Source organism: Pogoniulus pusillus, chromosome 32, assembly GCF_015220805.1.
Source record: "Pogoniulus pusillus isolate bPogPus1 chromosome 32, bPogPus1.pri, whole genome shotgun sequence".
In the NCBI taxonomy this organism is placed as follows: domain Eukaryota; kingdom Metazoa; phylum Chordata; class Aves; order Piciformes; family Lybiidae; genus Pogoniulus; species Pogoniulus pusillus.
In genome coordinates this window covers 3,107,107-3,133,813 of record NC_087295.1, presented here as the reverse complement: position 1 = coordinate 3,133,813, position 26,707 = coordinate 3,107,107, and the positions used below count along the sequence as shown (strand labels likewise).

The window sequence follows — 26,707 nt, the reverse complement described above, 5'->3', positions numbered from 1 at the left end:
TTTTTTTACCCTTGCTAGGCTTGCTGTTGAATTTAAACCTGTCTTTCATCTATTCTTAATGAACCTAAGTGAGGTTGTAACTGATGAATAGAGACATCTGTGAGTCTCAGTGGTGGTGTACAAAGTCACACTTTAAATATCATGCCCATACCTTTTGTGCCTACCTCTTGACATCTTGAACTCTTATCAGAGCAGTGTGAAGGCTATAGAATATTATTGCAGAGAATCCTGGAATCACTCAGATGGGAAGGGACTGTCACAAGTCATCTAATCCAACCCCCCTGAAGTCAGCAGGGGCAGCCGCAACTAGATCAGGTTGCCCAGACTCTCACTGAGCCTCACCTTGAGTATCTCCAGGGATGGGGCCTCAACCACTTCCCTGGCCAACCTGTTGCAGTGTTCCACCACCCTCATGGTGCAGAATGTGTTCCTCACACCCCACCTAAATCTGCTCTGCTCTCATTCCAAGCCATTTCCCCTCATCCTATCCCTGCAGGTCTTTGCAAGCAGTCTCTCTGCAGCCTTCTTGTAGCCCCCTTCAGGTACTGGCAGGCTGCTATTAGGTCTCCTTGGAGCCTTCTCTTCTCCAGGCTGCACACCTCCAGCTCCCTCAGCCTCTCCTCATAGCAGAGGTGCTCCAACCCCCTGATCATTTTCGTGGCCCTCCTCTGGACCTGCTTCATCAGGTCTATGTCCTGTCCTTGAGAGCTGGACACAGTACTGCAGGTGAGCTCTCAGCAGAGAAGAGTGGCAGAATCCCTCTCTCCATCTGCTGGCCACACTGCTGCTGATGCAGCCCAGGATGCACTGTGGCTTTCTGCACCCCTAGGCAAGAGTAAAGGTTGAGCAATCCTTAGTCAGGAGTTAGTTTTCCAAGGAGTGTGGTACTAACTGTGCAGGATGAAGAACAGGCTTGCAGTGCTGCTTGCTGTTTCAGCTTACTGGCATTGTTTGATGGCTTTTTTGTCAGTGCTTCAAAATGTGGCTTAGACTTCTTGTGTTGTCCTGAGCATCACAACAGTACTGCATGCCTGCAGAGGGTAATGCAACAACAGGTGACAGGCCCTCAAACAGGCTTTGTGCTGATGTGTGCCAGAGCTCTCCTAGGATGGAAGGACATCGTTTGGCACAGGGAAGTCTTGTTGGGGTACTGTAGCAAGTGGTATTTTCAGGTGGGTGAAGCAAGCACCACCTAAGTGACTTGCCTGAGTCATACACTGATGTCACAGCACGGAGATGTCTGCAGCAGAGAGGTATCTTGACCCCCATTCTTTGTTATAGCCTAAAGAGCGAGTTTCTGACGCAGCCTAGATTCTGATCCAGGCCTGACTGTGACTGTTGCTCCCTTCAAACTGCTTGCAGGAACATCTCGTCTCAGAGGCAAGAGGACTTATCTTTGATTTTGACATGTGCTTTGCTTCCTCTCTTCCCAAGGGAACTGAAAGAGAAGATTCAGCCTGAGATCTTGGAACTGATCAAGCAGCAGCGTCTCAACCGGCTGGTGGAGGGCACCTGCTTTAGGAAGCTCAACAGTCGGCGTCGGCAAGGTACGGCTCACGCTGCCTTTGGTGTCCCCTTGGGCTGATAGGAGGAGTGCTGCTTTTACTGGCAGGATGCTTGGCTGGAGTGCTGTCTTGTCTGCTTTTGATGGAAGCACCTCCTGATTACAGTTGTAGGATCCCTTGTGTTCCCCTGGAAGTGGCTTTGGCTCCCTCACACAGATCGCCTGGAACAAGTCCAGCATTTGACAGTAATCTCAAGCAGCAGCTTGCACTCTGACCTGCTTGCATTTCTGTCTGGGTGTCCTGGCTTCTTACTCTTCTGAAAACAAATGCTCTGCTACTGCAGGAACAGGACACAAAACTTGCTGTGACCACAAATGTAATCTCTCAGACTGGGATCACCTTCATGTATGCAATGGGCTCATTCTGCACTCATCCCTGCAGTGCTGCCTCTCCTCATTTCTTGTCTTCCATTACCATATACTCTGACCTGTTTGGATTTCTGCCTGCATGTCCTGGCTTCTTAGTCATCTAAAACCAACCTCTCTGCAGCTGCAGGCACAGGTCTTGATGTAGCCACAAATGTAACCTCTCAGGCTAGGATCACCTTCATGTATGCAATGGACTCGTTCTGCACTTGTACCTATAGTGCTGTCTGTCCTAATGTTTTGCCTTCCATTACCATAGACTCTGACCTGTTTGGATTTCTGTATGCATGTCCTGGCTTCTTATTCATCTGAAGCCAAACTCTCTGCTACTGCAGCAATAGGACATGAAACTTGATGCAGACACGGATGTAATCTCTCAGGCTAGAATCACCTTTATGGACTCGTTCTGCACTCATCCCTGTAGTGCTGCCTGTCCTTACTTTTTCCCTTCCATTACCATATCCATTCATTGTATATTGGTGTTTAAATATACTGTTAAAAAAGCACTTAGAACAGTAATTTGTGTACCTCCACCTGCTTGACATGAGGAGGTTTGTCTTTCTTTCCCATTTTCTGTGAGCTGCTGCTCAATGCTTAGATTTACAGCTCATTATATCCAGCCAAACTCTGATTCCTTTCCCCTCAGAGATGTACAATTCTTTCTCTGGGCAAAATAACAAGGGCATGGTGTAAATTCATCAGATTGGTTATTGCCCATTTGAAAAGTAATTAGTAGCTATTACCTCATGATGAAAGGCTCCAGAGCAAACTTCTGTTTGCACACATGGTGGGTTAGTCACCAGGAGGTGAAAAAATGGACTCCCCAAAAAAACCTGAGCAGGAAGTTTCCATCCTGTTGGTGTCTTTTGAGAGGAGGTGGAGCACTTGCATATATCCTTGGCATTGGAAAGCTTCCACTCCAACAGGTGATTCACGGTGGTGATGGGGGGGATGCTGGAGATTAAGCTGTGAGGTGCCTGTAGTCAGTTCACTGCCTTTTGTGTTTCAGCACAGGATTATCCTACCAGCAGGATCCCTCTGTGGCCGAGATTCAGACCTGTTGTTGTTGTCCCAGTAGGATCCTTAGTGCTTTTAAAGGACTTGTGGCCTTTCCCTTGCGAGGTTTCAAGGGGGAGCTGCAGCACTACCTCCTGGTTTTGTTAAGCACTCTTAATGGCTTGCAAGGGAAACGACAAACTCTGGCCTGCCCTTCTGCTCCTTGTTCAACAGCAGATCATGGAGCTCTGCAAATCCTCCCTTTGTTCCTTGACTGTGGACATCAGCTGACAGAAAGACCTTTCTCCTTCCTTCCTTAATTCCTAAAAGCAAGGGGAGAAAACTAAAGGGAAAGCCTGCAAAGCACTTCACAACCCCCAAAGTTATTATTTCCAGCGGAGCTAAGTACCAGATAAAGGCATTTTATTGAGGATAATAGATACTTCTGCTGCTGTCATCCACTGCATTTGTAGTTTATGTTGCTGAGTGCACTCTTGGCAATAAATTCCCCTTTTAACTTAACAAAGGTTATAGAGAAATTGCCTGTTATTGAAGTGATTCTGCAGCCAAAGGTGAAGTTTCTTGAGCAGTAAGGGAAGGAGAGCCTGATGATACACAGCATTAAATGAAAGACACGAGGCACCATGGAAGTAACCTGCAAAGAGAAAGCTTAAATTAAGACTGCAAAAAGACCCCAAACAACCCAGTGAAGACAGGTTAAGTGAAGGAGCTCACACTTCCCTGGAGGTGTTGAGGATCAGGTTGGATGAGTCCTTGAGCAGCCTGTTCTAGTGGGAAGTGTCCCTGCCTATGGCAGGGGGTTGGAACTGAATGATCTTTGAGGTCCCTTCCAACCTAAACCATTCTCTGATGAACTGTTTGCAACATCATTTACAGCTGGAAAAGATAAACCACTCCAACTGGTAAGGCTGAGGTGGTTGTAGAGGCAAGGGTTACTTCCATCTCTGATGTGCTGAGCAGCCTCTTCAGCCTGCCTGGTGCAGTCACTTAGTGGCTGCAGCTGAGGGAACCTCATTAGTTCCATTTGTAGCTTTCATTTAAGGGTTTGTCCCTCAACAGCAAAGCTGTGGCACAGTGGCAGCTTATTAGTGAGCCCACAGGAGAATTGAGCCCAAGCGTGCTTCAAGCTCCAGTCTATGGCTGTTAGCTCTTTAATTAACCTTGGCTTATGAGGGATTGCTGTAACAGGCTCCATCAGCCTTCAGAGCTGGGGGTTCTTCCCATAAACCCACCCCTTTGTAACAAGGAGCTAAGGGCTTATCACTGAGGGCTTTTGGTTCTTGTACTGGCATTGAAAACAGGACCAAGGTCACCAAACTGCTAACTCCTAGGAAGTTGAAGAGCCTGCAGAAGAGGAGACTCAGGACAGACCTCATTGCTGCCTGCAGCTCTCTGCAGGGAGGCTGTAGCCAGGTGGGGTTGGGCTCTGCTGCCAGGCACCCAGTGACAGAACAAGGACACGGTCTCAAGTTGTGCCAGGGCAGGTCTAGTCTGGATGTTAGGAGGAAGTTGTTGGCAGAGAGAGTGATTGGCATTGGAATGGGCTGCCCAGGGAGGTGGTGGAGTGGCTGTGGCTGGAGGTGTTGAAGCCAAGCCTGTCTGAGGCACTTAGTGCCATGGTCTGGTTGCTTGGCCAAGGCTGGGTGCTAGGTTGGACTGACTGAGCTTGGAGCTCTCTTCCAATCTGGTTGATTCTATGACAAATCCCTGCTGACAGCACCAGCCCCATCTGTGCTAAACTGAAAGAAATGAATGGTTTGGTTGGTTGTTTTTTTAATCACACCAGGCTCCTGGCCAGGTCACTGAGAAGATAGTGAGACCCTGCTGGCCTTCAGTAGAAAACAAGTATTGGTTTAATGTTAGAGTCTATTCCTTCGTGCAGCCTAATACACAATGAGGTTGCAATTAGAGCTAGACATGGAAACCTCCAGCTAGGCACAAAAGCCTCCTGCTGCAGTTGCTACAAGGTTCTCTTTGCATAGGCAAGAGGGGGTCATGGTGGTCTGCATCAGACTCCACAGGGGCTGTTTTTCAAGCATCAGATTTGGTGTGGTTCTGCTGGAGGTGACTGTGAAAGGTACAAATCCTGATCACACACATGCTGCTGAGCTACAGAAAGTGGCCAAGGAGTTGATTGTGTGCCTGCTGTTCACATGGGAACCTCCCGAGCCAAGGCTTTTGCTAGTTTGAAAGCTCTTCCAAGCTAGTGGAGTTTGCCTCTTAACCCCATACTGGTGTGCACTGCTAACAGTTCAGGGGTGCTTTATACTTCACTTAGAATCATAGAATCAGTCAGGGTTGGAAGGGACCACAAGGATCAGCCAGTTCCAACCTCCCTGCCATGGGCAGGGACACCTCACACTAGATCAGGCTGCACACAGCCTCATCCAGCCTGGCCTTAAGCATCTCCAGGGATGGGGCCTCAACCACCTCCCTGGGCAACCCATTCCAGGCTCCCTGGAGGTGTTCAAGGCCAGGTTGGATAAGGCCTTGAGCAACCTGTTATAGTGAGAGGTGTCCCTGCCTATGGCAGGGGGTTGGAACTGGCTGAGCTTTGAGCTCCCTTCCAACCTAAACCATTCTGTGATTCTAAAACCCAAACCAGTAGATTAATGCCAGCTTCCTTTAATCAACTAAAATTCACTGAGCTAAAGTCTCTGCCTTACTTTTCCTATGCCCCACACACTCCTGCTCCTGAAAGACAAGAAGTCGGGAGTATTGCCTCCTTTAGAATCATAGAGGAGAGCTGCTGGAGGTGGCACAAAGGGTACTACTCGCTGCCTGGAATCACAGAATCAAGCAGGTTGGAAGAGACCTCCAAGCTCATCCAGTCCTGTCCAATCAACCAGACCATGGCACTAAGTGCCCCAGCCAGGTTTTGCTTCAACACCTCCATTCACAGCCACTCCACCACCTCCCTGGGCAGCCCATTCCAATGCCAATCACTCTCTGCCAACAACTTCCTCCTAACATCCTCCTCTGGCACAGCTTATGACTGTCCCCTCGTTCTGTTGCTGGTTGCTTGAGAGAAGAGTCCAACCCCATCTGGCTACAGCCTCCCTTCAGGTAGCTGTAGCCAGCAATGAGGAAGCCTTCCCCACTGTGCTGTTGGCAGCAGTGACCCAGGCATGCCTGTGACCCTGTCTTTAATGCATTTAATTCCACAGACAAATTCTGGTACTGTCGGCTTTCGCCTAACCACAAGGTCTTGCACTACGGAGACTTGGAAGAAAGCCCCCAGGGAGAAGTGCCCCATGACTCCTTGCAAGATAAATGTAAGTCAAGCACAAAAGTTGTGCTCCTTTTGCTTCTTTGGTGCTCATTCCTCTTTGTGACTTGCAGTAGGTTTCTCTTAATGCAGGGCAGTCAACCTTGCCAGGCTGGATGGGTGGGCAGAGGTCAATGAGATGAGATTGAACAAGGCTAAGTGAAGGGGTTTGGCCACAACAACCCCAGGCAGCACTACAGGCTGGGGACAGAGTGGCTGAGAGCAGCCAGGCAGAGAGGGAGCTGAGGGAGCTGGGGGTGCTGGGAGAGGGTAGCTGAAGATGAGGCAGCAGTGCCCAGGTGTGCAGCAGAGTCAATGGCATCCTGGGCTGGCTCAGGAGCAGTGTGGGCAACAGGACAAGGGAGGTTCTTCTGCCCCTGTGCTCAGCACTGCTCAGGCCACCCCTTGAGTGCTGTGTCCAGTTCTGGGCTCCTCAATTCGAGAGAGATGTTGCAGTACTGGAAGGTGTCCACAGGAGGGCGCCAAAGCTGGGGAGGGGCCTGGAGCAGAGCCCTGTGAGGAGAGGCTGAGGGAGCTGGGGGGGGTGCAGCCTGCAGCAGAGGAGGCTCAGGGCAGAGCTCATTGCCAGTGGCATCCTGGCCTGGCTCAGGAACAGTGTGGCCAGCAGGACACGGGACTGAATAAGGAGTCTCCACTGGTGATAAAAGCTGTTCTTGGCAAATGAGACACACCAGTACAAGTACTTATTTCTATTTGGCAGCTCCACTTCCTTCATGGAATGGCACAGGGACTGATTTTTCAGAAGCTGGAGCAGCAGCAAACTTGCTGAGAGTAGACTCTTGTCTCTTCATCCAACTCTTGTCTTGCCTTGGAGTGTTCCAGCAGCTCTCAAGCCTACTCGGGTATGTCAGGACCTCACAGAGACACAAGATTCTAACTTGAGAAGCCACTGGGCCAGACCCACATGTTCCTCATGCATGCCTGCTGACAGAGCAGCTGCTGATAGAGTCTGAGAATGGTCTGGCTGTTTCCTGAGTCCCCCAGCTTTTCAGGCTCTGAGGGATATGAGAGCTGCCACAGTGCCACCCACATTAGAGGTTAATTAAACAGACTGGAGGTAACTGCAAGATGCAAGGTTACAAAACCACACTGCTGTGTGAGAAGTGTCAGCTCAAACTCAATCACAGAATGTCAGGGGCTGGAAGGGACCTCCAGAGCTCAGCCAGTCCAGGGCTCCTGCCAGAGCAGAATCACCTAGAGCAGACTGCACAGGAACACATCCAGGTGAGTCTTGAATATCTCCACCCTCCAGATAATTAGAGACATTGATCAGATCCCCTCTCAGCCTTCTCTTCTCCAGGCTAAACAGCCCCAAGGCTCTCAGTATGTCTTCATGGGAGAGATTTTCAAGTCCCCCAGTCATCTTCATGGCTCTCCACTGGTCTCTCTCCAGCAGATCCCTGTCTGTTGCTGTACCCAGCAGCAGAGCAAATGCATTTCTCTCCAGTATTTCTATTAGAGCTTGTGAGTACCTGGGCCCTAACAGCTTTTCATCTTCTTCTGCTTTCTGGATATAGAATCATAGAACGGTTTAGGTTGGAAGGGACCTTAAAGCTCAGCCAGTTCCAACATCCCTGGGCAATAGCAGGGACACCTCCCACTAGAACAGGTTGCTTAAGGTCTCATCCAACATGGCCTTGAACACCTCCAGGGAGGTTGTGGATGACAGAAGTACAGAATGTGATCACATTCTGTGCTCCACAACCTCCTTGGCTGACCTGTGCCAGTGTCTCACCACCCTCACTGCAAAGAATCCATTCCTAGCATTCAGTTTGAATCTCCTCTCTGCCACTTTAAACCCATTCCTCCTCCTCCTGTCATTACAAGACCTTGTCAGTAGTCTCTCCTCAGCCTTCCTGTAGCCCCCTTCAGATACTGGCAGGCCACTCCAAGGTCTCCTGGAAGCCTTCTGCAGGCTGCAGACCCCCAACACTCACAGCCTGTCCTCATAGCAGAGCTACTGCAGCCCTCTGAGCCTCTTTGTGACCTCCTCTGGACTGCCTCTAACCTTCCCATGTCCTTCTTGTGTTGAGGGCTCCAGAGCTGCACCCAGGACTGCAGGTGGGGTCTGAGAAGAGCTTTTCCACAGCCAGGAGGCTAATGAGTTATTCATAGGGCAGTAGAATCCTTCACTGGCTGACTAGGTTGGATTATGGAGCATTTAGATTCTCCATAACATAATTACTGTGGGGAAGTTGACTTCCACTCGAGCCTCAGAGTGTTCCTGGTTTTGGTGATCTCACTCTGATTTTGAGTGGCAGCAGCTTCCAGTGTAGTTGTCTTAACCATTTTACACCAGCAAGGCAGAAAACACAGAGGGGTTTAGGTGAGTGAAAACTGCCCAGGCTCAGGTACCTGCCTATGGCAAATGCTCTTAACCAAAGGAGTCTCAACAGGCAAGGAAGAAACATGCTCAGATTTTTTTTTCCCTAGGTACTTGAAATTTCATCAGCACTCCCTGACTTCTCCTTCAGCTGTTTCCTTTCCTGCAGCAGGCTGGCAATGGCCAAGGAGGTGGCAGTTGGAATGCATTAGTCTCGCCTCTTTTCAGAGCCTGTAGCTTTTACACACCTTGGTTCTAACTAATTTTCTGCCTTTTGCTTTTCTCTCTTCTTTAATGCAGTGCCAGTGGCAGATATAAAAGCTGTTGTGACTGGGAAAGACTGCCCTCACATGAAGGAGAAAGGAGCTCTTAAACAAAACAAGGTATGCTTCCCAAATTGCTTTTGTCACTTCGACCTTGCCTGAAGTGATTCCAGTACTTGGCACCTTTCTTTGCATGCACACACTCTGTGTTTTCCCATCAGCTCATAGCAGTTAAATGAGTGGGACAATCTCCCCTCCTTCACTCAGGTTCCCTGGGGGATGTGGGTTGTGATCCACCCCGAGCATGTCAGGATGGTCTTTAGCAGCAAACAGAAAGCAGGTTTTGAGGAGCTTCATATCTTTATTGATGCTCTGGGCCAGGGGGTTGAGTCCATCAGTAAGTTTGCAGATGACACCAAGCTAGGAGCAGCTGTGGAGCTGTTGGAGGGTAGGAGAGCCCTGCAGAGGGACCTGGCCAGGCTGGATGGGTGGGCACAGGCCAATGGGATGAGACTGAACAAGGCTAAGTGCAGGGTTCTGCACTTTGGCCACAACAACCCCAAGCAGCACTACAGGCTGGGGCCAGAGTGGCTGAGAGAAGCCAGGCAGAGAGAGACCTGAGGGTACTGGGAGAGAGGAGCTGAAGATGAGGCAGCAGTGCCCAGGTGGGCAGCAGAGCCAATGGCATCCTGGGCTGGCTCAGGAGCAGTGTGGCCAGCAGGACAAGGGAGGTTCTTCTGCCCCTGTGCTCAGCACTGCTCAGACCACCCCTTGAGTGCTGTGGCCAGTTCTGGGCTCCTCAATTGCAGAGAGATGTTGAGGTGCTGGAAGGTGTTGAGAGAAGGGCAGCAAGGCTGGGGAGGGGCCTGGAGCAGAGCCCTGTGAGGAGAGACCAGTGATATATTTCTTTTTAAGAGGTCTTTACCTGGTGTGCTTTATTTGTGGCTACATAATGACCACCTTGATGTTCATTCACTGCCAGTGAAGAAAAGTGAATGGCAGAATGCCACTGCTATTGGCATGGCTGGGACTGGCAGCAAGTCCAGAGCAAAGGCTTTGGCATCTCTTCATTTGCCAGCACATGGCCATTATTCTTCCAGTGGCATCACTCAGAAGTAAATCAGAGTTAAACTGAGGGGGAGTTTGCATGCATATGAAGTTGGGAGCTGAGGATGTTTAGCCTGGAGAAGAGGAGGCTCAGGGCAGAGCTCATTGCTGCCTGCAGCTACCTGAAGGGAGGTTGTAGCCAGGTGGGGTTGGGCTCTTCTGCCAGGCAAGCAGCACCAGAAGAAGGGGGGACAGTCTCAAGCTGTGCCAGGGGAGGTCTAGGCTGGATGTGAGGAGGAAGCTCCTGGCAGAGAGAGTGATTGGCATTGGAATGGGCTGCCCAGGGAGGTGGTGGAGTGGCTGTGGCTGGAGGTGTTGAAGCCAAGCCTGGCTGGGGCACTTAGTGCCATGGTCTGGTTGCTTGGCCAGGGCTGGGTGCTAGTTTGGACTGGCTGAGCTTGGAGGTCTCTTCCAACCTGCTTAATTATTTGATTCTAGGAAGAGAGTAGTGCCCTTTGTGCCACCTCCAACAGCTCTCCTCACAGAGTTGAAACCAAAGGATGGGAAGTGTCCTGCCAGCAGGTGCAGAGCCTCCTGTTCCCTGATTTTGTTGAAGCTCAAAAGAGAGGTCCATTTTGGGACCCAGTACTGTTACCTTTGACAAGCATCTGGGGAAGGGCAGACTTCTGACATGTGCAAGGATCAGGGGAATCAGGAATGACAAGGAAGTGAGCTCAGCAGACTGAGGAATGCAAACCAAAGAGAGCGGGAGCAGGCTGGAAGGAATGGGAGAGGAAAAAAGACCAGAAAGAATCAAAAGGCTGGAATGGAAAACGACTTTGAGGAGGGTTGAGAAGCAGAACAGAAGAGGGAGACAAAAAGGCCCATCTGACTGACAGTGACTGCCCAGTTTTCCTTTAGGAATCCCCTGCCACTGATGGGAACAGAGCTAGCTCGGGCTGCCTGGCAAGTCAGCCAGTCCAGCCACCAAGGACACAATCAATTGCAGGGCCAGCTGGTGACTCCAGCTCCTCAACTTTCCATTTCCCTTGAGATTTTGCTCTGCATGACATGATGGAGACACTGACCCCTGGAAGCTGTAATTCCTGACCTTTTATTTCCCAGAGCAGCCAGGAAAGAAGCAGAACTGGAGCCAGGGCTGCCAAACTCCCACTTTCTCCCATAAAGGGAAGCTCGGTGCCCTAAATTTAGTGCTCTCATTTTCTGCCTGACTGGGAATGACCAAGCTCCTTGGAATATTCCACTTTCAGACAGGGATTTTCCTCTCTTCTTGCTTTCTTTGAGATGGACAAAACCCTCAATCCCTTGGAATTGCCCAAAGGACAGATATTCATGGGGACAGGCCTATGGGGTTGTTGTTGACCTTCATGAAATGCAGGAAGATAGTAGAGCAGAGCAGCCTCTTTTTTTCTGTGATGACTTTTATTTCACAACCTCAGTTGCATAACTTGGCATGTTCTGGCAGTGATTTATAACACCCTGTGAGGAGCTAATGCCAGGCTTGTGTGGGCAGAGGTAAATTTGTTTCTGTAATGAGGGACATCACTCTTAATAAGGTGTGGCTGAGAGACATGCCCAAAACACAAAAAGGCTATGAGAGCTGTGAGCCATTTGTCTGCTGCCTGTGCCAGGGCTATCAGCATCTGCAGCTTCCATGGGGATTTAACACAGACTCCATCTCCTCTGGCCTGGCAGTGCAGCAAGTGGGACCTAATAACTCAAGGAAAACAGGAGCATTTCCCATGGGAAGCCTGATCTCTTCATGGTGCAATATGATCCCCCGAGGCTTGCAAGTTTTATGCTTCAGGCATTGCTCTTCATCACACAAGCTGAAAAATGAAAGAGCCCTTCCTGAAATCCAAAGAGCTGTGTCTGGTTGAGGTCAGGGGTAGGAATCTAGATGCTACAGTCCTCTGAAACTTAGTGAAGCCAGCTGCAGCAGCTGTGCTGGCAGTGTGGGGACTGTTGTCAGCTGAGTGGCAGCAAAGGTCATCGCTGTGCTGGGGCTCAGGAAGCCAAGAGGCAGGAAGGAGAGGACACCTGGCATAGATCCTAGTTACAACTCAGCACCTTTATCTGTAGCTGGACCTCTTGTCCACAAAGGCCTCTCTCCTGATGCATTAATCCATGGCACTTTGTGTTCTTGCAGGAGGTGCTCGAGCTTGCTTTCTCCATACTGTATGACTCCAGTGGCCAGTTGAATTTCATTGCTCCAGACAAGCATGAGGTAAGTCGAGTCCAGAGGACAGAAACTTCTTTGGAGTCCTCTTGATTGCTTTATGGCATCAGCCAGCTTTATAAGAACATGAGGATGGTCATCCTGGTGCAGAGGGCAGCACCATTAAACCTCACCTCCAGGGATCATAGAGTCCAACACCCCTGCCAGAGCAGGATCACCTAAGAGCAGGTCACAGAGGAACATATCCAGGTGGCTTTTGGAAGTCTAGAGAAAGAGACTCCACAGCCTGTTAGGGAAGCCTGTTCCAGTGCTCTACCACCCTCACTGTATGGATGGAGCCTGCACAACCTTTCTGGTTCCACTGGCTTGACTCCCAAGATACCTCCTTCAAAAATCTCATCACTGATGCAATATCATTGAGATCTGACTCCGCTCTTGCACACTGGAGCCTAGCAAAGCCCTTAGCCATCTATTGAAGCTCACAGCTTCACTGATCCAGCATCATTGAGATCTGACTCCACTCTTGCACACTAAGCCCTTAGCCATCTATTGGAGCTCACAGCTTCACTGATCCAGTATCACTGAGATCTGACTCCACTCTTGCACACTAGAGCTTAGCAAAGCCCTTAGCCATCTGTTGGAGCTCACAGTTTCACTGATCCAATATCATTGAGATCTGACTCCACTCTTGCACATTAGGGCCTATCAAAGCCCTTAGCCATCTACTAGAGCTCACTGCTAGCCAGAGGGCTCAGCACAGTGAGATCCATCCCTCGTAGTTGTTTTTTTCATTTAAATACTAATAACTGGTTTCAACTCTACAGCAAAAAGGTGGATTAATCTTATCCTTGATTTTTGACAGAGAAACTGATGAGGGAGACCTAATTACAATTAGGTTTCATTTGAGTTTCATGAAAATCAGTCTGTAATAAATTATTTTTTCAGTGGATCTTATGTCTGTTTTGCATATTAAAAAGACAAAAAACCTTCACCCAGCTCCTGAATGAAAGCTTCTGTTTTCCTACCATCTCATTAGGATTTCTCTCTGCTCAAAATGTGCAGGGATTTAATTAGACAGACTTGCCAAGATGGAGATTAGTAAGAGAAGTCCCTTTCCCAGGCCATTGCACTCATCTGAATTATGGCCAGAACTCAGTTTCTGGGGTGCTGAATGAGTTCTGTCTGGAAGAGAGCTGCAGCTGTGCTTGCTGGCTGGTTGAGAAGGTTCTGGCCATCCACACAGAGCCAGGTGATGGATGTGCTACATCACAGAATCAGCCAAGTTGGAAGAGACCTCCAAGCTCATCCAGTCCAACCTAGCACTCAGCCCTAGCCAATCAACCAGACCATGGCACTAAGTGCCCCATCCAGGCTTTGCTTCATCACCACATTCTGTGCTTCTGTCATCCACAACCTCCCTGCAGGTGTTCAGGGCCAGGTTGGATGAGTCCTTGAGCGACTTGTTCTAGTGGGAGATGTCCCTGCCTATGGCAGGGGGTTGGAACTGCCTGATCTTTGAGTTCCCTTCCAACCTAAACCCTTCTATGATTAAAGGCAGCTCTGCCCTCTCTCCTGTGCAGTACTGCGTGTGGACTGACGGGCTGAACGCCCTGCTGGGCAAGGACATGCTGAGCGACCTGACGCGCAACGACCTGGACACCCTGCTCAGCATGGAGATAAAGCTGCGCCTCCTCGACCTGGAGAACATACAGATCCCAGATGCTCCCCCACCCATCCCAAAGGAGCCCAGCAACTACGATTTTGTTTATGACTGTAACTGAGGCAGCCACCGAGGCTCGCTGGCAAACTGGAAATGCTATAACTGGAGAGAGGTTAAAAACGTCACAGAGCGTGAAGGGAAAGAGCAAAACAAAGAAACCCACTCGTGCACCTTGGATTCTGGCTTTGGAGAGGAGTGTGGAAACACCTGCATTCCTACCTTGTTCCCTGCACCCCTTTCCTTCCCCATTCCCATCTTGTCATAGAATCGACCAGCTTGGAAGAGACCTCCAAACTCATCCAGCCCTATCCAATCAACCAGACCATGGCACTAAGTGTCTCATCCAGTCTTGTCTTCAACAGCTCCAGGGATGGCGACTCCACTACCTCCCTGGGCAGCTCATTCCAATGCCAGTCACTCTCTCTGACAAGAACTTCCTCCTAACCTCCAGCCTAGACCTCCCCTGGCACAACTTGAGACTGTGTCCCCCCATTGCTCATCCAAACCCATGCTGCTTTACTGAACTGGTGAGTGCAGGGCGCTGGCCTCACTGCAGGCAAGAGGCTGCCACTCAGAAGCACCCTCCCGAGGAACCTTTTTTACCTTTTTAATACCGGAATAGACAATTCTTAACTAAAGGATGAGGCTACCAAAACTGCATGCCTGTGACACCCACTTGGCAGGGCAGAGGCTTTAACTGGAAGCAGTGAGGGAGGCAGGGAGCAGAAGCAGCTACTGTTAAGCAGAAGGTCACCCAAGAGTCCGCTCGCGACCGGATCCCCACGCGGCACCGACTGCCGCCGACCGCTCCCCAGCGCTTGCACCGCCATTCTTCTTGCCACCGTCACCTCGACTCTTTGCCACCAGCATTCACCCATCCGATGGGCTCCCAGGACAGAAGGTCTGCAGATATTTTTTGTTGGTTGGTTGTTCTTTTCTTTGCTGTACCATACACTGCCACAGCTTTGGAACTTCTTTTCCTCCCAGCTCCTAACTATAGCCCCACGCTGGCAGATCGCTTGCACCAGCTGCGTGTGAAGCCTCCGGTGTGTGTCCCATGCCTCTAAGCATCCCCAAAATTGGCTTGGCTCTATCCAAAAGTGGAAGTCTCTTTTCCCCCTTGGTCCAAAGTTTCAACAGTCATTTCCACAGCTGCCAAACACATCCAGGTTTACGTTGGTGTCATTGCTACAGCGTTAGGAACTCACAAAGGATTTGGGTTTGGGTTTTTGTTACGGGTTCTGATTTTGTTCTCTTTTATTTCCTTGTTTAATTTTATTTTGCCAACCAAATATATTTAATGAAAACTAATTTCATGGTGAGTACTTTTGGGTTTATTTTTTTTTGGGGGGGGGGGGAGGGGTGGAAGCAGTGTTTTTACTTAATTTTCTTCTTCCATTTGGAACGTTAGCCCTGAAGGGGAAAAAATGACCAACAACTGAATAAATAAATCATGTTTTCCTTCAACTTCACTGTTGAATAAAAATCTGAGTTGTGGTGATTCTTGGAACTTCGGGGGGTTGGTTTTTTTTTTCCTCTGTAGTTGTCTGTTCTTCTTTGTGGTTCCTGGCAATCCTGAGGTGTTTGGTACAAAGAGGAGAGAGAGAGGTGAAATCTTTCTTATCTGTGTTCTGATTTAATTCGCTTGGAGCAAGAAGGATGAGAGGCACCCAGAGATTTCTACTGTGTTGCTGTACAGTCCCAAATTCAATGGAGCCAAGCTGGAGATGAGTAGGTTCAGACTGGACATGAGGAGGAAGTTCTTCAGCAAGAGAGTGGTGAGAGCCTACAATGGGTTGCCCAGGGAGTTGGTGGAAACTTCATCCCTGGAGGTGTTTAAGGCCAGGCTGGCTAAGGCTGTGGGCAGCCTGCTCTAGGGTAGGGTGTCCCTGGCCATGGCAGGGGGGTTGGAACTGGCTGATCCTTGTGGTCCCTTCCAACCCTGACTGATCCTATGAAATCACAGCATGCTGATGTGCCCATGGGCATCTTAAGCCTGCTGCCTTTACCGTGTTTGCTGGAGGAACTCTCATTTCCCCCCCCCCCATCGAGTGTGTTTGGGTTTAGATTTGGTTTGGGCTTTACAGGGTGGGTTCCTTCTCTCTTCACAGTCTTCTAGGGGTGTCTCTTACTCCAGAAGTGATGATGGGTGGGTTTAGAGGAGCCTGCCAGCCCTTCCCTTCCCACCACACAAGGGGTTTCTTTGTGTGGGTTTCTCTCCTACTCAGACCCAGCTGGAAAAGACTGTGAAGGGCTTTTGTCAGAGCTTATGCTAGTGAGAAGCCTTGGAGGGTGTTTCCAGTTTAGGAAGACTCAGAAGACTGTGATAGGACAAGAAGCAATGGATGGAAACTGCAGCACAGGAGGTTCCAGCTCAACACAAGGGGAATCTTCTTGACTGTAAGTGTCCCAGAGCCCTGGCACAGGCTGCCCAGGGAGGTTGTGGAGTCTCCTTATCTGGAGACTTTCAAGGCCTGTCTGGATGTGTTCCTGTGTGAGCTGAGCTAGACTGTATGGTCCTGCTCTGGCAGGGGGGTTGGACTTGATCTCTTTGGGTCCCTTCCAACCCCTGACATCCTGTGATCCTGTGACCTCAACCAAGGTGACCTTTGCTCCTCCGGGGCAAGTACTCTAAGGAGAGAAGAGGAAAGATGTCCTGCAGGTGCAATGCAAAGGAGGCTGAGGAGAACATTGTGTGAATTCAAGCAGGAGGAGCCCCTGAAGATGTGTTTCCAGAATCTCATGGATGCCTTGGATCTAGCAGGAGATGTAAGTTGGTTTAAATGGCAATGGATGGTAAAGTAAGGAAGAAAGAGACTCTGAGTTAAACACTGGAGTGGGGAGTCTCAGTGGACCTTGCCTGCAGACAGTGTTGGGTCTGAATGAGAACAAGGATGGGCAGTGTGAGATGTGGGAGTCTGAGATGCTTCATTCTCTGAAGCCTTGTCAGACTACAAAGTCATTGTCAGAAGAGAGTGGAAGCAAAGGCAGTGCCTGCCACAGGATTTTGGAGGTGTGCTGGGGGTTGTGGGGTGGAGGTAGAGTCCTGTTTCTTTGCCAGCCACCACTGCTGCCTGTTGTTGTGTGGAGACAAGACTCAGAGCAGAACAGAGCACCAGAGTGGGTTTATTAATCCCCTTCATCCAGCAGTGACATCCTGTGAGCCTGTGAATCACACAGCAGGCTTGCTGTATGCAGCACTGCTCAGGCCACCCCTTGAGTGTTGTGTCCAGTTCTGGGCTCCTCCATTGCATAGAGATGTTGAGGTGCTGGAAGGTGTCCAGAGAAGGGCAGCAAGGCTGGGGAGGGGCCTGGAGCAGAGCCCTGTGAGGAGAGGCTGAGGGAGCTGGGGGGGTGCAGCCTGCAGCAGAGGAGGCTCAGGGCAGAGCTCATTGCTGCCGGCAGCTGCCTGAAGGGAGGCTGTAGCCAGGTGGGGTTGGGCTCTGCTGCCAGGCAGCCAGCAACAGAACAAGGGGACACAGTCTCAAGCTGTACCAGGGCAGGTCTAGGCTGGATGTTAGGAGGGAGTTGTTGGCAGAGAGAGTGATTGGCATTGGAATGGGCTGCCCAGGGAGGTAGTGGAGTCACTGTGGCTAGAGGTGTTGAAGCCAAGCCTGGCTGGGGCACTTAGTGCCATGGTCTGGTTGCTTGGCCAGGGCTGGGTGCTAGGTTGGGCTGGCTGAGCTTGGATGTCTCTTCCAACCTGCTTGAGTCTCTGATTAGGTGACCTTTGCAGGTCCCTTCTAGCCCAGCCCATTCTCTGATGACTATTTTGTCCCCGGAGGAACACAAGGGACCATGGTGCAAGCAAGAACCCTGCCCTCAGTTCCTAGAGCTGTCACAGAGGCTTACCTCAGCATCAGGGCACAAAAAAAAACCCCCAGTTTAATGATGAACAAGGATCCTACTGCTTCCCATTCATTTCCAAAGGGAGAATGAAAATGGCAAATTCATTTGCTCATGCTGCTGTGTGTGCCAGAGAAAGCTTTTTAAGCCTTAACATTCAAGGGGCTGCAGCAGGAGAAAAGAATTGCTATTGAAGTTCCTTGTCTAATTTCAAAACATTAAGTGGGTAATTGCTTGTAAAAGCCATGAAGGGGAGAGAGAACAAAACAAAATCCAAAAAACCCAAGCAAAAAATCAGCCTAATTTTAGCTCCTGCTTTGGCAATGACTTTGCTTTTCAAAGTGAAGGCTTTCTTTTATCAGAAAACTTGAATCAAGAGGAGAGCTGGATTTAAATTCAGCTGCCTGCCCTGCTCCTAAGGACAAGGAGATGCTAAGCAGTGCAAAGTAATCCTACCCCAAAGCAAGCTATGTGCCAGGGCAGCAGCTTGCAGTCTGGGCTTAGAGTGCTGCTGTTCAGAAGAAAGTTCTTCCTCACCAGGACCTGGGGGTGCTGGTAGATAGTAGCTGAACATGAGGCTGCAGTGTGCCCAGGTGGGCAGCAGAGCCAATGGCATCCTGGGCTGGCTCAGGAAGAGTGTGGTCAGCAACACAAGGGAGGTTCTTCTTCTTGACAGAGAGAGTTCTTGCCAGAGAGGTATTGAAGCCAAGCCTGGCTGGGGCACTTAGTGCCATGGTCTGGGTGATTAGCTAGGGCTGGGTGCTAGGTTGGGCTGGCTGAGCTTGGAGGTCTCCTCCCACCTGGTTGATTCTATGATTCTCACTGTGGAGAACTTGTTTCTTAAACCAAACAATGTGGAGGGATGCAGAATATTCTCTTGCAAAGGTCCTGCATCTGGCTTGGGCCACTCCCAGGCATGACTCCAGGCAAGGTGCAGAGTGGATTGTGAGCAGCTCTGGAGAAAGAGATTTGGGGGTGTAGATTGCTGGGAAGCTCACCTTGAGCTGGCAGTGCCCTCATGCAGCCCAAAAGGCAGCTGTGTGCTGGGCTGCAGCCAGAGGAGTGAGGTCAGCAGGGCAAGAGAGGGCATTCTGCCTCTTGACTGCTCTTGTCTCAAACACTGTGCCCAGTTCTGGTGTCCCCAGCATAAGAAGGGGGCAGAGCTGTTGTATTGAGTCCAGAGGAGAGCCACAAAGGTGATCCAAGGGCTGCTCCTGCAGTGAGGATAGGCTGAGAGACCTGTGGGTGTTCAGCCTGGAGAAGAGAAGACCCTGGGTGGACCTTAGAGCTTCCTTCCAATACTTAAGAGAGGCCTGAAAGGAAGCTGGAGAGAGACATTTTCCAAGGGCAGGTAGTGATAGGACAAAGGGCAATGGCTTTGAGCTGAAAGAGGACAGACTTAGATGAGACATTAGGTAAAAATAATTCCCAGTAGGGGTGATGAGGCACTGGAACAGGTTGCCCAGAGCAGATGTGGATGCCGCATCCCTGAAAGTGACCAGGCTGGGTGAGGTCTTAGAAACCTGGTCCAGTGGGAGGTGTCCCTGCCCGTGGCAAGGAGGCTGGAACTAGATGACTGTAAGGACCTTTCCATGCTAAACCACTCTAGGACTCTATTTTGTGCCTCAGATGCAGTTCCACAGCCTCTGCACGCAGCAGAGGGTAAAATCCCTGCAAACTGCAGAAGACATTTGTAGGACAGAGTTGTTTTTTTCATTTGCTGCTGGCTGAGCTGTCATTGCTCTCCCCAGAGCTTGCTAAATCAGGATGAGGCTTGCTCCATGCTCTCTCCCTCCCCAGATGGTAATTACATTTGAATATTAAACATCCACATGGCTTACACAAGTTCCCTGATTAACAGAGCACTTAGCCATGCAGCAAGAGAGGTTCCACAACAACCCCAAGCAGCACTACAGGCTGGGGCCAGAGTGGCTGAGAGCTGCCAGGCAGAGAGGGACCTGGGGGTGCTGGTAGATAGGAGCTGAAGAGGAGGCAGCAGTGCCCAGGTGGACAGCAGAGCCAATGGCATCCTGGGCTGGCTCAGGAGCAGTGTGGGCAGCAGGACAAGGGAGGTTCTTGTGCCCCTGTGCTCAGCACTGCTCAGGCCACCCCTTGGGTGCTGTGTCCAGTTCTGGGCTCCTCAATTCGAGAGAGATGTTGAGGTGCTGGAAGGTGTCCACAGGAGGGCGCCAAAGCTGGGGAGGGGCCTGGAGCAGAGCCCTGTGAGGAGAGGCTGAGGGAGCTGGGGGGGTGCAGCCTGCAGCAGAGGAGGCTCAGGGCAGAGCTCATTGCTGTCTGCAACTACCTGAAGGGAGGCTGTAGCCAGTTGGGGTTGGCCTCTTCTGGCAGGCACCCAGCAACAGAAGAAGGGGACACAGCCTGCAGTTGTGCCAGGGCAGGTCTAGGCTGGATGTTGTTAGGAAGTTGTTGTCAGAGACAGTGATTGGCATTGGAATGGGCTGCCCAGGGAGGTAGTGCAGTCTCTGTGGCTGGAGGTGTTGAAGCCAAGCCTGGCTGGGGCACTTAGTGCCGTGGTCTGGTTGCTTGGCCAGGGCTGGGTGCTAGGTTGGACTGGCTGAGCTTGGAGGTCTCTTCCAACCTGGCTGATTTTTGTGATTCCATGATTTCAGTCTGATAAACAGGCACCCAAACTTCAGTGGCTGCTAGTGGACCTGAATGGGCAGAGAGGCAATTTTACCTCTCAGTGAATTGATGCTACAGGCTCAGAGCTGCTGCCAGTAATGTCTTTTGTGGCCCATGTGTATTTGGATTGGGTACTGCTGCTGACTTCAGGAGACTTAGCAAGGTGATTCCTGATCATTCAATGCCACTCCAGCTGCTTCCTGCCTCTTTGGGACTTACTCAGAGGTAAGAGGATTGAAATGGGTTCCTGTTTGCCTCGTCTCTGCGAAATCAGGCTGAAACTCACTGTCAAACGCCCAAGTTTGTTGAGGCAGGGTTTAAAATGCATGTGGGAAGAGCCACGAATTTGTATGGCAAGGTGATTTGAGAGTGCTGATTCAGAGATCATTGTCCTGCAGCAGTCTCAGGAGGGCAAGGTTGGGAAGAACTGGAGGCACTTTCCAAGCCGTTTAGCAGCACATTTGCATTTTGTTTGCACTCCTAGCTGGGAGGCTTTGAAGGGCTGTGAAGAGCAGAGCTGGGCTGGTGATGCTTAGCTTGCAGGGACACAGGGAGGGCAAAGGAAACGCTGCATTAGTCACTCTTCTCCATGTGGAGAGCTTGGCAGTGGAAGCAGAAGGGGTTTCTGAGCTTGGGGGGCTGTCAGCAGAGCCTTTCTCAGCTGTGCTGTAGCTGCCTCGCTGGAGGTGCACTGCAGAGAGCAGTAGCTGAGGTGGTTTTAAACAGACTGGGAACAGCCAAACAAGCCTGCTCATGGTGGAAGGCTCACCCAAAGCTTCTCTAGTCCTCTTTGGCTCTTGTTAGTAGCCCATTTGATGCAAGATGTAGCATCATAGAATAGAATCAAGCAGGTTGGAAGAGACCTCCAAGAGCATCCAGTCCAACCATATATGACCTATGGGACAGTCAATCTGGAGGACCCCAGTGCAGCCTGTTCCAAGCAGGATGCTGGCCTCGAGTTTCAGCTCAGGGAGGGTATGGCCACAAGACCACATGGAGGAGAGGAGGGAAAAGGGAGATCTAATCCAGTTTTGCCCAGGGATGCAGCCAAAGGCAGGCTTGCTTTGCTGTGACACTTAGGGATGTGCTTGGATGACTTCATTTCAGTTGTCGTTAGAGAGCTTTGCAGCCTGATGGAGCACCACAGTTAAACTCTCCCTTGATGAAACCTCCTGAGGCTAATTTTCATCTCGTAGCCAACTTGGTGTTCAGCCTAAGCTGCTGACGTTTTGGGACTCCTCTGGCTTGTTGTGAGAGGGAGGGAGGCTGCTTGGCTTTTGTTTTAGAAGAGGAAGCATCTTTTTTGTAATGAGGCTTGTCTGTATCCTCTCAGTTCCCCTTGAAATGCCTCACATTTAGTATCCCTCTCCTGATCACATCTCCAAGGAGCAAAGGCACCCTGGAGATCTTTGCCATTCCACCAGCAGGCCCTTTACAGAGAGGATGCTGAAGGTGAGGCCTATTGATCTCCTTGTAGATCAGATTCCCTGCCTGGTGACTGTGTGGCAGGCTGTGGATGGAGTCTACCTGGACTGCAGCAAAGCCTTTGACAGTGTCTGCCACAAGCAGCACCTGGCACAGCTGGCAGCTGGTGGCTTGGGCAGATTCACTCTGATGTGGCTCCAGAACTGGCTGGAGGGCAGGGCCCAGAGAGTGGTGGTGAATGGAGCCACATCCAGCTGGCAGCTGGCACCAGTGCTGCCCCCCAGTGGATCCCCCAGGGACTGCTGGGCACAGTCCTGTTCAATACCTTTGTTGATGATCTGGACCAGTTCATTGAGTCCAGCATCAGTGAGTTTGCAGATGACACCAAGCTAATAGTAGGTGTGGAGCTGTTGGAGGGTAAGAGAGCCCTGCAGAGGGACCTTGCCCTGCCAATCATAGACTCAACCAGGATGGAAGAGACCTCCAAGCTCAGCCAGTCCAATTTAGCACCCAGCCCTGGTCAATCAACCAGACCATGGCACTAAGTGCCCCAGCCAGGCTTTGCTTCAACACCTCCAGGCACAGCAACACCACCACCTCCCTGGGCAGCCCATTCCAATGCCAATCCACCCTCTCTGCCAACAACTTCCTCCTGACATCCAGCCTAGACTTCCCCTACCACAACTTGAGACTGTGTCCCCTTGTTCTGTTGCTGGGTGCCTGGCAGCAGAGCCCAACCCCACCTGGCTACAGCCTCCCTGCAGGGAGCTGCAGGCAATGAGCTCTGCCCTGAGCCTCCTCTTCTGCAGGCTGCACCCCCCCAGCTCCCTCAGCCTCTCCTCACAGGGCTGTGCTCCAGGCCCCTCCCCAGCTTTGGCGCCCTCCTGTGGACACCTTCCAGCACCTCAACATCTCTCTGCAGTGGAGGAGCCCAGAACTGGACACAGCACCCAAGGGGTGGCCTGAGCAGTGCTGGGCACAGGGGCACAAGAACCTCCCTTGTCCTGCTGCCCACACTGCTCCTGAGCCAGCCCAGGATGCCATTGGCTCTGCTGCCCACCTGGACACACTGCTGCCTCATCTTCAGCTACTCTCTACCAGTACCCCCAGTTCCCTCTCTGCCTGGCAGCTCTCAGCCCCTCTGTCCCCAGCCTGTAGCACTGCTTGGGTGACACCCCAGCACGTTCAGAAGGCGTTTTCCATGCTCTTGACCGTGTTAGTGAATGCTCATTTCCATCAGCCTCCTTTACAGTTCCCCAGCTTCTGATGCAGTGGGCTGCCATCCCTGTCTCCCAGGCAGTTTGGTAATGTTCTGTGCCTTGCTGCCAGCACACCCTGAATGGCAGGCAGAAAGGTACCTCCCCCCCTGCACTTAGAGCCATAGCCCTGTGGCAGCCATGTCTGGCAGGAGGCAGAAGTGCAGCACCAGGTATCATTTGGCCCAGGATGGATTTTAGCTGCCCCTCACATCCCAGCCAAAGATGTTAGATGTTGCTTCCACATCTGCTGTGATGAGCATCTGAGCCAAGCCTAAATTTACTCCCTGAAATAGCCTAGAATGAAAAGCAGAAGTTAATCTTCTAGGGAGATGGGTGTGCTTGTCTTGGAGAAAGGAAATGCATTAGTGAAGTAACAGAGGAATTGATTCTGCTGCTGCAATGAAGGCAATAAATATTCATCTCTGAACGACAGGTGGATGTGAGCACCATAAAACAGCTGTGCAAGCCTGGAGTGACAGCTGCTGAATAACTCATGAGGAGAACCCTGGAATTTAGTGGTGGCATCAGGAAATTCAGTGCCTTAGGTGAGCAAACAGAGAGCAGCGTCTGTTCTGTCCCCGCAATTCCCCCTGGGCTGAGCATGAAGAACACCTCCCAGCAGCCTGTCAGCCTTGGGACAAAAGCAGGATTAATACTGCTTTGTGTCAGCCTGTACCCTCCTGCCTCATTGTGGTCTGAATCTCCAGGGGATGGGAAGGTCTTGTTGATGAATTCTCTTAATGCAAGCACCTGTAACTGATTTATATGCAGCCAGGGGCCTGATCCTGCAGGCTGTGAGCTGACTTTGGCCAGGCACAGAGTCACAGGATCACAGAAATAACCAGGATGGAAGAGATCTCCAAGCTCAGCCAGTCCAACCTAGCACCCAGCCCTAGCCAGTCAACCAGACCCTGGCACTAACCCCTCACAGGGCTGTGCTCCAGGCCCCTCCCCAGCCTTGCTGCCTTTCTCTGGACACCTTCCAGTACCTCAACATCTCTCTTGAATTGAGGAGCCCAGAACTGGACACAGCACTCAAGGTGTGGCCTGAGCAGTGCTGAGCACAGGGATTGGAAGTGACCTCAAAAGCTCATCCAGTCCAACTGCCTGCAGAGCAGGATCACCTGTGCTGGATCACATAGGAAAGCATCCAGGTGGGTCTTGAATATCTCCAGGCAAAGAGACTCCACAACCTCCCTGGGCTGTTCCAGCATGGCACAGGTGCCATTTCTGAGCACTGAGAAGTCTCAGTGCAAGCCTCAAACACAGCATTTAAATAACCTTGTGAGCTTGGGTACCTGCTAAAAAATACCTCCAGTGGCATTTAGCACTGCTGCCTCACCCAAGCACTGGGAATAATTATCTTCTCTTGGCACATGTTCTGTGTTGAGATCAGGAGGCTGTCGAGCTGCAGTTCTTTCATGTGAGTTCCTGGAGGAAAGCTCCAATGCAACAAATGTAATCAAAGATTGCTTTTCCTGCTCCTTTGAGGTCCTGATGTTCCCCTTGTAAACGCTTAGGACCTGGCAGCATCTGGGGCAAGCTTCTACCCCCTCCACCACAGCATCCATCAGCACTAAACTGGGGGTCCAAGAGTAGGGCTGGATGCAGCAGAGCAGATTTTGGCTTGCCTAGAAGGGCATGCTGAGGTGGGCATCTCAGAAAACAGGAGAGAGCTCATCTTGAACACTGGGTTCAGTTTTGGGCTCCCCAGTTTAAGAGGGACAAGGATCTGCTGGAGAAGGTCCAGCAAAAGGCTATGAGGATGATGAGGGGACTGGAGCACTGCCTGGTGAGGAGAAGTCTGAGGGACCTGGGGCTGTGTATTCTGGATAAGAGAAGAGTGAGAGGGGATTGAATCAATGTCCATAAATCTCTGAGGGCTGGGGGTCAAGAGAGGGGGGACAGGCTCTGCTCACTGCTCCCTGGGATAGGACAAGGAGCAATGGATGGAAGCTGCAGCACAGGAGGTTCTAGCTCAACACAAGGGGGAACTTCTTGACTGGAAGGGTCCCAGAGCCCTGGCACAGGCTGCCTAGAGAGGTTGTGGAGTCTCCTTCTGTGGAGCTTTTCAAGGCCTGTCTGGATGTGTTCCTGTGTGCCCTGAGCTAGATTGTATGGTTCTGCTCTGGCAGGGGAGATTGGACTGAAAGATCTCTTTGGGTCCCTTCCAACCCCTGACATGCTGTGAGTGAACACTAAACCATGTCCCTGTGTGCTAGGTCTGCAGGCTGCTCAAACACTCCCAGGGATGGTGGCTCCATCACTGCCCTGGGCAGAACATTCCAAGGATTGAGAACTCTCTCTGTGAAGATGCTTGGCTCTGCCTTCTTTGGGCTTTCATGGAGTACCCTAAACTGCAGGGCAGCATCAGAAATAGTGTGGCCAGCAGGACTAGAGAGGTGGCACTGAACTTGACACTGGTGAGGCAGCACTTTAAGTACTGTGCTGAATTCTGGGTGCTGCAGTCTAGGGAAGACATAGAGATGCTGGAGAAGAGCAGCAAAGCTGTAAAGGGTATTGAGAATGAATCTTATGAAGAGCACCTGAGGGAATTGGAGTTGGTTAGCCTGAAGTGAAAGAGGCTGAGATAAGACCTCATTGCTGTCTACAACTACTTGAAGGGATGTTGTGGAGAGGCTGCTGCTGGGCTCTCCTTACAGGTAATTGGAGATAGGATGAGGGGGAATGGCCTCAAGCTGAGGCTGGGGAGGTTCAGATTGGACATTAGGAAAAAGCTTTTCAGGGAGAGAGTGGTCAGGGACTGGAATGAGCTGCCCAGGGAGGTGGTGGAGTCACCCACCCTGGATGTGTTTAAGGGTGGCTTGAATGTGGTACTTAGGGCTATGGTTTAAGGTGAATCTTGCAGAATAGGGCTCTAGGTTGGTCTTGGTGATCCTGAAGGGCTTTGGTGACCTGCTTGTTCCTGTGATTCTGAGACCTTATTGCTCTCTGCAGCTACCTGAAAGGAGGTTGTAGAGCGGTGAGTGTTGGTCTCTTCTCAAGCCACAGCTGACAGGACAAGAGGAAATGTCATCAAGTTACCCCAGGGGGGGTTTAGGTTAGACATTAAGTAAAACTTCTGACAGGGTTATCAAAGACTGGAGCAGGCTGCCTGGGGAAGTGTTTGACTCACCATTTCTGGATGTACTTAGGAGCCATTTAGCTATGGTGCTCAAGGGCATGGTGGAGTAATGACCCTCTTAGAGTTAGATAGTGCTTGGAGTCGATCTAAGAGGACCTTTTCCAGCCATGAGGTGCTCATTGGACAGCCTGGAGAGGCTTAGTCCCCATGTTGTGCTGTACCCCAAACTGAAATCAGTCCTGGCAGCGATTCTGCTTTCCAGGAGGGCAGCAGCCATTGCCAGCTCTTGCAAGCTGGGACAGTTAATCTCATTAAAGGCTGCAGAATAAAGGATAATCATCTCAGCTACAGCTTGGAACAAATTTTCAGATAGGAGTGTAGGAAAATATTGGTTTAAAGCCTCTCCCTGCAGCTTGGAATGACAATGAGATGGAGGGGAGAGAGAGTCTGAAATAGATGCACAACGCGAACGGAAAACAGGAGCTGCCGATAAGGAAACTGGGGCAGAGGCAATGACTCAGTTGGCTGTGGTGCAGGAGCAAATCCACATGGGGCTTTGGAAATGCTCCTCCATGGCAGTGATAATGCACCAACCACGGAGATGATTATGCCAGAGACGTTGAGAGAGCAGGAATGAAAACTAACCAAGGTAATGAATCA

At 50.9% G+C, this 26,707-nt stretch overlaps 2 protein-coding genes across 13 annotated transcripts in view; both read left to right on the top strand.

The window, feature by feature from the left end:
- ELMO1 (engulfment and cell motility 1) overlaps positions 1-15,275 on the top strand; it is a 340,489-nt gene extending 325,214 nt beyond the window's left edge. For all 9 annotated transcript variants that reach the window (XM_064170010.1, XM_064170011.1, XM_064170009.1 and 6 more), the window contains 5 exons: positions 1,435-1,547; positions 6,115-6,222; positions 8,860-8,942; positions 12,040-12,117; positions 13,650-15,275. In XM_064170010.1, coding sequence (XP_064026080.1) covers positions 1,435-1,547; positions 6,115-6,222; positions 8,860-8,942; positions 12,040-12,117; positions 13,650-13,850 — 583 coding nt within the window. In that variant the 3' untranslated portion in view covers positions 13,851-15,275. The remainder of the gene's footprint in view (positions 1-1,434; positions 1,548-6,114; positions 6,223-8,859; positions 8,943-12,039; positions 12,118-13,649) is intronic.
- Positions 15,276-16,533: 1,258 nt separating this feature from the next.
- AOAH (acyloxyacyl hydrolase) overlaps positions 16,534-26,707 on the top strand; it is a 97,811-nt gene continuing 87,637 nt past the window's right edge. For 3 of the 4 annotated variants that reach the window (XM_064169729.1, XM_064169730.1, XM_064169727.1), the window contains exon 1: positions 23,463-23,507. The gene's annotated coding sequence lies outside the window, so the exon portion shown is untranslated. Of the gene's footprint in view, positions 16,559-23,462; positions 23,508-26,707 lie in introns of those variants that run through there. The other variant, XM_064169728.1, reaches the window with a different exon arrangement.